The sequence below is a fragment of the Sinohyriopsis cumingii genome, chromosome 3, assembly GCF_028554795.1.
Source record: "Sinohyriopsis cumingii isolate HCF-2022 chromosome 3, ASM2855479v2, whole genome shotgun sequence".
NCBI lineage: Eukaryota > Metazoa > Mollusca > Bivalvia > Unionida > Unionidae > Sinohyriopsis > Sinohyriopsis cumingii.
Genome location: NC_142963.1, coordinates 118,156,860 through 118,167,622, shown reverse-complemented (window position 1 = coordinate 118,167,622; position 10,763 = coordinate 118,156,860). Strand labels below are relative to the sequence as shown.

At 34.0% G+C, this 10,763-nt stretch overlaps 1 protein-coding gene across 4 annotated transcripts in view; it reads right to left on the bottom strand.

Annotated features, from left to right (window-relative positions):
* Window positions 1-233: 233 nt before the first annotated feature.
* The window catches only part of LOC149803670 (dual oxidase maturation factor 1-like), a 49,477-nt gene continuing 38,947 nt past the window's right edge, over window positions 234-10,763 (bottom strand). For 2 of the 4 annotated variants that reach the window (XM_089953439.1, XM_089953440.1), the window contains exons 9-12: window positions 8,849-8,866; window positions 4,851-5,077; window positions 4,243-4,385; window positions 234-3,032 (exon numbers count right to left, since the gene is read on the bottom strand). In XM_089953439.1, the coding sequence (XP_089809565.1) occupies window positions 2,987-3,032; window positions 4,243-4,385; window positions 4,851-5,077; window positions 8,849-8,866 (434 nt within the window). In that variant the 3' untranslated portion in view covers window positions 234-2,986. The remainder of the gene's footprint in view (window positions 3,033-4,242; window positions 4,386-4,850; window positions 5,078-8,848; window positions 8,867-10,763) is intronic. The other 2 variants (XM_089953441.1, XM_089953442.1) reach the window with 1 other exon arrangement.

The following is a 10,763-nucleotide window of genomic DNA, read 5'->3' as shown; positions in this document are numbered from 1 at the left end:
ACTCTAAATCATGAATATTCTTCTTAGCTGAACACAACATACAAAGTTTAAAGATATGAAGAAACAATAAAACTTTTTTAATTAAAAAAAACAGAAAAAGAAATAAAAACCAACACAATCTTCATGGAAGAAATACATATATCAAGGACATATTTGGTCTTCCTTGACTAATACCTTTTTAAAGGTGTCGACTTATGGTAACTTATATCAACAAATAAGACATCAGCACAAAATGTGTGTGACGATTTATTTCAACAAAGACATATGGAAGAAATAGCAGTATAAGGTCCTAATTGTGTGTGTAATCAGATGAAGAAAGTTACCCAGATTATCATCATATCACAATATGCATTTTCACATGAAGAAAAAATTACGGCACAGTAAAATAGTACCTTTTCGTTTAGTTATTTTCGAACACACACTAAAATGAAATTGAATACAATTATAAGAATCTATACACTAAGAGTAAAAGCAAATACTGCACCTTTTTGTAAATTATGCTTTCTCACCCAAAATGTTTAATAAATAACACAATAAATTGAAATATTTTTCATAACTGGCATATTGTGTGCATGTGTTCAAAATTAGTTATGCTGTAGGCGCCAGGTTTTCAAAGACTTAAGCATGGAATGTTTGGGACATAGACAATTTCTGGTGTGTAAATGCTTGCATACAGCAAATCCTGTATGACTATTATTCACACATGTTCTAATGCCAAATATATACATAAAGTATATGGGACATGAATAAGTTTGTACTCAAACACCTTTATAAAGTATATGGGACAAGAATACGCTTGTACCCAAACAGATACATAAAGTATATGGGACATGAATAAGTTTGTACCTGAACACCTTTATAAAGTGTATGGGATAAGAATACGCTTGTACCCAAACAGATACATAAAGTATATGGGACATGAATACGCTTGTACAGTGATTCTGATGTTTGACAACTGATAACATCAAGTATGTAAAAACGTGTTACCATGCAAGATTGTTTATTCATATGACACAAGAGAATCCCTGATGAACATGATACACAATCAAAAAATAAAACAATAAAATGGCCATGCAACTTGCAGTGAAATAATTTTAAGTCTTTCATTTCTTACTTATCATGTTATGTCTGTTGTGATATTTTCTGCTGTCATGTTTGGTCTAATTTAATGCTTTGTTGTGTTATCTTCGAAGAGCATTGTGGCAGATATAAAGATTATACAATGTGAAATGGGCCTTTGGTAGAAATGGGCCTTCAGTTATATCAACCATACAATAATGTAGATACAATAATATCTAAGTATAAAATATTTTTTCAATATCATGATTTGATTGGAAATTATTACAATAATCAGTGGAAAACTGATCAATTATTTGTATCCATTTAAATGTAACATGGTCTGATTTAGATATATTTACTATGAAGGGAAATAACTCTGATACACAGTTAATCACCTCTAGAATTTGTTTCTATTAAATGAATGTACAGTGTTGTACTTAGAACCTTGCAGCAGTCAGTATCCTTCAACACTCACCATTTCACAAACTTTGACATAGTTAACAAACTTTAATCCATGAACTTTTAAATTTTGCACCATGGTTCTCTTTGTATATATCAACTGTGTGTGTGTGTGTTTGTTTGCATATATGTGTGTATGTGTGTTGATGTGTGATGTTGTTTTACAACAACTTACTGAGACAATTACAGTCTATACTCAGACCTTTTTACAATATGTATTTACATCAACATTTAGTTAACTCACTTATCTAGGGGTTACCATAATGCTTTAACCAAATTAAATATCAAATTATATATATATATATATATATATATATATATATATATATATATATAATAGTTTGTATGTAGAAACATGCCACTTTCATTCAAGATATAGTGGCATGTAGCTACAGAAGTAAAATCAGTTTTCCAAAACCGTTCCCCATGTAAAGAGAATGTGCATTCTGAAGAGAGGAAGTTTTTCATTAGAGGCTACTGGTATTTGGTTACAAATGTAAAGCTTTTGGTTTCTGAAACATGCAAATATTTTTCTGCAAATACTGTTCCATCACGGATAATAATATTTCATATGCAATGTATGTAAGACCTAAAAATATATGATAATTGAGTGACGTTCTGTCACTAGCACAATTATTTACTATTTTACTCAAATTCTACAAAAGAGCTTGGCAATATATACTTTCAGCAGCAATCCTAACTTATAAAGCTCTCTGAGTGAAATGAGATGCTCCCCAACTTCAGAGATGTAGGCAGCACTACATATTAAAAAATACAGTTGTCATGCAACACTCATCTAGAAACCATATAAAATCAATAGGGACACTCTTCCAATCCAAATGTAATGATTGACTCTGACTTGCTCTCAATGCCAGCACATCTATGAACATCCACATTTATATAGAGCATTGATATGGAATATATATCATCAAAGCAAGATCATACATGATGTCAGAGTAGATTATAGTGTAAATGATCCCCCCTCCAACTTATCAAAAGAAATGAGATGTTAGTGACACATTGCTTACAAACTGTTTTATTTGTCCTCCTGGAGATGTTAATGGAGGACCAGAAATTCAGCAATGGGAAATAACTCCTAATATGTATGACTAGATAACCAGAAATGTCCCTTATTACAGGAACACTCTTTTCTAAGGAAATCCACGTAAATGTGATCCAAAAATATTATCTAAATTTAATATAATGAAAGGTTTAAAAAATTAATATATCCACAAATTTGAGAAACTATGAAAGTAATAGTACAATTATTAAACTAAAAGTATGAATTTGAAATGTTGCAAAAAATTACATGTTGATCTGAAATATATCATCCATGACTCTCGTAAAAATGTTTTTACCATGAAATTTATTGGGGGTACAAGCGGATAGATTCCATACAGATTCTTGTACCATAATGCAATAAAATAAAATGATGGAATTCTATAGCATAGGTGCCGGTCTTCTAATTTTACAGGGCAACACTGACACGAACATCTGAAGCCTCTGTTCCCATTCTGAAATAAGAACATGTACAGCTATAAACTAAGGCTTAACTATGCAGTAATTAAAGTGTTGTTGCAGTACGGAAAATTTTGAGTTCTTTAATTACACTCGTAGTCAGAATTGTTCATTCTGACTAGTTGCCTGCTGAAAGCACTATGCATTCTGAATAAATTTTAGACAGTAAACCAGACTGCATGTTGTATCTTCATTTTGTTTGTTTCTTGTTATATTTTGGGGGTGAGACAGGTGGGAGTTCCAATCAAAACCCTGTAGGTATGCATTTGCACGAGAAAGCTGTTGAATCATTACTTTTAAATCTAAATATATAAAGAGGATGGACAAGCAACTATCGGATGGCACCAAATTCTTACGATTTTTACAGATTAAAATATTGTGTTATAACAATATATAGTAACAATGATCAATTCATGAAAAACTAAAGCAAATAATGGAAAATAATAACATATTATCATCCACAGTAATCTTGACCTTTTAACCTTAGGCACCAAGATCACAACTTATATCCTATATAACTTCTGGCCTCATGTCTAATGACTGATCTCAATCCACCAATTCAAAACAAGAAGCAGATTAATGAAAGTCACCGGAAAAATATGTAAATTTCTTCAAAGGAACGATTTCTGCCAGTTAAGCATCCATCACTCAGACTAAATAGTTATCTAGCTTTTGCAAAGTTCTTCAATCAAGACTGCATAGAGAACTGAGATATTTATGTTACGGTTCTAAATTCAACTCTGAAAGCAACTGAGTTGACACTCTTATTAGAAGAAACTATGCATTTGTATTTATCTCAAAAGATATCAGTACAGTCTTGTATGGCTAAAATCTAGATGCTTTCATATAATTTGTACGCTTATAATGGTTTTAAAACTTCCAGTAATTCAACCATTTGCCTAACGCTGAAATCATTGTGAACATATATATTAAGCAAGAAATAATACACAAAATAATTAATCAAACTCTCACCCATTAACTTAGATGCTCAGTTACTTACACACTCTATCAATCAATTTTAGAACAGCTTAGCTTGGAAATTGCTTTAATAGTACAAATTCAACAACATTAATTCACCAAATATGTTGTTTTTCAATTGGCAATAATCAAAATGAACCCTGTCATAAAATTAGGAACTGTGAGTTTTTTAATAATATTTTTAAATCGGTTTTATATCTTTATACAAGAAAACTGATTTTTACTCACGCTTGATTCACGTAGAGTTCATCTTCCGTGGGTTCAGTTGGAGGTGGGGGTGGGGGAGGGCGTCGCCGTGATACTTGGAATCTTTTGGTCAGCCCACGTGATTTTTTCTCAAACTTGCTTTGTACGGGTTGCTGGACTGGGTACTGTTAAAATTGGATAACGATACAATTGGTTAAATACAAACTAATTACAACACCTGACGGAGCGTAATGCGATTTGTAAACTATTACAAAACTCGTGTCCTTTAACTCATTTACTTTCTGCACCTAAACAATATTGAGATTTACTTTACACACACACACACACACACACACACACACACACACACATATATATATATATATATATATATATATATATATATATATATATATATATATATATATATATATACTGGCCATATATTTCCTTTGATTTTCTTTTATATATCAAACCTTGTTACTTTGAAGTTGTTACGCTTCTCATCCAGTTGCTGGGAACGATTCAGAATCAGTTAAAGACCTTCGGATAAACTTGGTTTTGACATGTATTAATAGTGTATAGGAATAAAAATATAGATGGATGGAGGGACAGACAAATAATACTTCAAGAAGCCTTTAATAACTCACGGATTTATCTTCATACAGTTCATCATCATCATTCAGTTCGTCATTTGTGGCCCCTCCAGGTACTGGTTTGGGTTTTCGGTCATCCATGGGGGGCTTCAGTGGTGCCCTACCTCCGGCCTTACTAGCGCCGCCCTTCCCATTTCCACCTTGGTCATGCTCTTCACCAAACTCCTTCATCTCGGTGTTGTCAGTTCGAGCACTTGGCTTGTTTTCAACTTCGCCATCATCTGAAAATCATGAAGATTACCTATGATCCACTAATTATGTAGAAATCTCAACTATTAACTTTCACCCGGTATATGTAAATTAAACAGTATTCACTGGGCACTCTAAGGCTTCAAAGTTGGCCCCCTAAGACATTTCACTATTATTATAAATTAAAGGTAAGTGCAGTGACTTATGGATAATGGACTTGTGTGTGTGTGATTTTACATTGTTGTATTCAAAGATAAACATACATTTTTAACTTTTTTTTTTTTTTTTTTTTTTTTTTTTTTTTTTTTTAAAGGAAAGGGGAAAATCATAAAGGGGGATAAGAATACAATATGGAGAGTAGTCTTGCTAAAGACTGTATTCATTAATTATATGGAAGATAATTTCATTCAGATTACAATTTAGTCTGATTAATAATAATAATAATAATAATAATAATAACAACGATGATGATGACAACAATAATGCACACACTCTGTGAATATTTTCCCTCCACTTTGGTGAGGTCGCGAAAGTTGTATCAGGATGAACTCTGACCTTTGCGAATGAGCTGTAGAATTACTGGACAGACATGAGAAATAATGATCGTGACCATGACCTAGAAAAGATGGCCATGCTTTCAAATCACTCCTCAAATTAGTACATACTGTACTCAAACATTTGACTCCACCGTACAATTTACATTAGGAAACAATACAGGTCAGCATCTCCGTTTTGAGTCCCAATATTACCTGCACATTTTAATGAAGTAGGCTTAATACAATTATCCCATCTCAATTTACATGAAGCCAAGTGCAGAGTTTATCCCCAAAATCAAGCCGTGTGTGAAAGCGGGAGCTAAAACTTACCGTAATACACAACCAACACTGTGTTAGGGATAAAAGCATTTCAAGTGACATCATCTGTTTTCAAATGGGTCTAAACTTAAAGGCATCAAGCAGAAACCGAAAACGTATAATATTGACCTGTTACCTTAAAACTTAGGGTACGAGGACGAAACCTGTATTCAACATACCACTTCTAGGGACACATATATGTACCAAATTTCATTCCTTATACAAAACAACTGTAAAGTCAGAGAGCAGAAAACATATCTGGCCTTGACCTTGAAAGAAAATGTGATCCAAAACATGATACCCAATACATATCTTGAATTTAATAAGTACACCCAATTTCATTGAAAAGTTTGAAAACATTAAAAATATATATTTAATGATCATAAAAATAAAAAGGAAAATAAAACAAAATTGCTGACCTTTGATCTTGATTTTTAAAGTGTGACTTTGAACATGCTACAGAAAGGATCACTGTCAGAAATATATACTACTACTACTACTACTAATACTACCAGAACTAATGATTTATCTCAGAGAGGTTCTGAGTGATAAAGCAGAAAAGGAAAGAAATAAAGAGCAAAATTCATATGTGACCTTGACTATAAAGATACGACCTGGGCTAGAATTCATGAATCTCTTCAACTTGAGTGGATTCTCTGACTCAGATATGTTACTGCTTACAATAAGTAAATACATTTTAATCAAAATATTTAAAGGTAGAAATATATCAAGATACATATGTCTCCTAAATATGCAAGGTTTATTTTGTAACACTTTAATACAATGTAAGATTTATGACAATGATAATTTGGAAAATGAGTGTGCACTCAATTTGAAGAGTTTTGTGAATACAGGTCTAGAACTGTGCACTACGTCATATGACCTTTTGTGGGAAACCCACGTGCAGCAAATGCCACCCCTGCATCTAACACAGATTTTACATTATAAAGCAAATGTTGCACAAAATAAACTTAAATATTTTACCTGTGAGACTGACCTTTAAGATTGGATTCAGAATGTAAAACACCATCTATTAACGATATATGAGCATAGAAAGCTTTTCTTGAAAAGGGAATGATGATGATGAGTTTTGTCTTTGTCTATCACAAAGAAAACTAAACAAATAAAACTGCAAATAAGCAAACATCTTGCTTCAGTCAAAAACTGTTCATCACTACAGTGTCCAGCTAGACATACAAATAACGACTCTCGTCTTTTTACTGAAAGATCCTATAGTTAAGGGAAATAACTCTGCATAGCATCAGGATGTTTAAGTTCCATTTGCACGGAAGCTTGGTCAGTTGTACATTGAATCTTCTAGCAATCACCCACTCAGTCTAAATGAGAATGATCCACATACATCTTCAGGCAATCACCCACTTATTCCAAATGAGAATGATCCATGTGTGGCTTCAGGCAATCACCCACTTAGTCCAAATGAGAATGATCCATATGTGGCTTCAGGCAATCACCCTCTTAGTCCAAATGAGAATGATCCATATGTGGCTTCAGGCAATCACCCACGCAGTCCAAATGAGAATGATCCATATGTGGCGTCAGGCAATCACTCATTTAGTCCAAATGAGAATCTCCATATGTGGCTTCAAGCAATCACCCAGTCAGTCCAAATAAGAATGATCCATATTTGGCTTCAGGCAATCACCCATTCAGTCCTAATGAGAATGATCCACATATGACTTCAAGCAATCACCCACGTAGTCCAAATGAAAATGGTCCGCATACACTGACAGGCAATCACCCACGCAGTCCAAATGAAATGATCCATATGTGGCGTCAGGCAATCACTCATTTAGTCCAAATGAGAATCTCCATATGTGGCTTCAGGCAATCACCCACTCAGACCAAATGAGAATGATCCATTTGTGACATCAAACAATCACCCACTCAATCCTAATGAGTATGATCCACATGTGGCTTCAAGCAATCACCCACTCAGTCCGAACGAGAATGATCCATATGAGGCTTCAGGCAATCACCCACTCAGACCAAACGAGAATGATCCATATGTGACTTCAAACAATCACTCACTCAGTCCTAATGAGAATGATCCACATGTGGCTTCAAGCAATCACCCACTCAGTCCGAACAAGAATGATCCATATGAGGCTTCAGGCAATTATTCACTTAGTCAAATGAGAATGATCCATGTGTCTTCAAAATATTTGCACAGTCGGAATGATAGATCATCGATAATAATAAAAGAAAGAAAAGGAAAAACACGTTATGGATAAAGAGCGGAAAGGGTGTGTTTTTATTCAATTAGAATTACGAGTTAAAAGAAAATAACTAATTTTAAAAGACTTTTTTTGTCACTTTTAGAAGTGTTTGCTGTAACAAAGCGCAAAAAATTGTACATTGTAAGATATAAAAGCAACTAAAGAAACTAAATTCTCACCTCAAACTTCCCTGGTTAGTATTTGCATAAATAAAGTACATAAATAAAAAATATATGATTAGTACAGACTTTATGAAGCACCCGTAGCAATGCAGAATAAATCTAAAGTCACGTGACACTTGAACGAGTCGCACAAGCACGAAATGACAGACGGATAAAATGAATCCTATATCTGAACTACTTCTAACAGAAGAATGGTATAGAAACGAAAGAAAACACAATCCACGTCCACTGAGCCAAGGCATGAAACCCCATATGGATAGAGTCTACATTTAGAGGCAGATATTCAACCCCCGCCACAGCTGCTAGCATGCTTATAGTTGCATATTTCCCACTGCTTAACAACTGAAGTGACTTCGCAAAAACCGAGTCAATACAGGGAAGGTTTTCATATGCTAGGCATGGACGCGGGTTAAAGAAGAACTCCCAAAAGTTAACTCCAATCAAAAATCGTTGAGAAATATCCCATAGAAAGCGTCTATAATTTCAAACAAAGTGATGTTTCTCACACTAAAACATAAAATTATACTTACCATCCTTGGCATGTGGGACTGTTTAATGCAATATCATTACTTTAAATATGAAACACTAAGAAAAGATTAATCTATAACATACAGATATATACAACTATCAGCTATTTATAAGAATGATGAATTCATTGCAGGATGCAGGGTTAGCTCATTTGTTCAAGGACCTGAATAGCTTTTGCAATGAACAGTCGTCTTTCATCTGTCATTCGTCCGTCTGTTAACACAAGTTTGTTATCACTACTCCTCAAAAACTACTTGACTGATTATACCAAAACTATATACACATATTTATCCCAGGGTCTAATTTATCCCAAGGTCTAATTTGTCATCCAAGAAAAGGGTTGGACTCAGACATCCACGATAGTGGCCATGGATGTCATCATGAAAACCATGCTGTCAGTACTCAATCTGAGCAGAATATCATATCAACATGGATTTCTCTGAAAGACTTCACACTACATATCTTGAAATTCTTGTTAGTACTGTCATCGAACAGATGGTATTACTAACATTGGGTTTTCACTAAAAGACTTCTTTTGATATGTGCATGGTCTGGAATGACAAAGATGACAACCTGAGGTAAACATGGTTGCTATGGCGGTCATCCTAAAAGTTAATAATTCCACTTCTCCTGAATGAATAGTCACTTCTATCTGGAGTTTTCCATAAAGGCATCTTGTCATATTTAATTGGTCCTAAATGAAATTGTTGCTGATCAGACCTATAAAACGATCACCATGGTGATTATCTTAAAATATTACTGTTACAACTATTAAAAAAGGATCAAAATGGGACTTGGGACTTTACTACTGATAGTTGGTTCTATTTGAAAATGGTGTTGATATAAACTCACTTTATTTCTGCAACAAAGGTCACCCTATAAATGTTGCCATCGCTGCTCTTTACGTGCATCGACTGCACAAAATGGCTCTCATGACTACCAACTTTAAAATATTGTCTTGTTTCTTCTCCTAAACAAACAAACATACTGACATGGATTTGTTGCAAAATAATTCTTGCAATATGAATTTTGCCTTGAAGGATAATGATGCCAATAAGATAATAATGAATAAACGATAGTCATGCCCATATGATATTTAACATCCACGAATATCTCCATTGACCAGCTCCACTTTTCTACTTAGGCTACCCCTGGATAAGTTCAAATATAATCCGTGGAACACATTAATAATTCATAAAGCAGTTGGAGTAAGTTGATTGTATCTAATGCTTGGAAATTTTAATCTCGGGTTTTTATATCTTCTCGATGCCGCACGTTGGCACTTTAATGACATTATGAGAAAAGATCAGCCAACTGAACTTGTCCTATCATGTATACTATGGTAACTCCGCCACATCTGCGTTTCTAGAGACAACTTATTTTTTTATCTCCATAAAAGAAGTAGTTTACTTCAAATCTTAATTGTCGAATCACTTATCTATATATTATCTAATGGTTTATTATTGCAAACCTATGTTTTGCCGACAGAGGTTATTAACATAATTAGACGAAGTACTGGGTTTATGAGGATCAATATACACGCACAAATCTAAGTTACAATGACAAATTCTTACCAAGATTCATATATGCAGCCATGGCAGGAAATCACGTGATATAAGTTGCGGATTTTGGGTTACACTTTCTGTGTGATTATACGGGGATGTGGTGGGGTTTGGATGGGGCTTTTGGAGGGACTAATATGAAGTAAAAAGCAGGAGGAGCTGAGGATTTGAGGTGACAAAACTTGGAAATTACTCTGGCTGTAAAAGGTTTACGTCTCCGAGAATGATACATAGATGGACCTGAGCATAACAAACACCCAGCTACATTTGTGGTAAATATCAGCAGAATGTGATTTTTTTAGTAACTAGGCATATTTTCTCTAACCAAAATTCCGTTGACCTTTGATCTACTGAA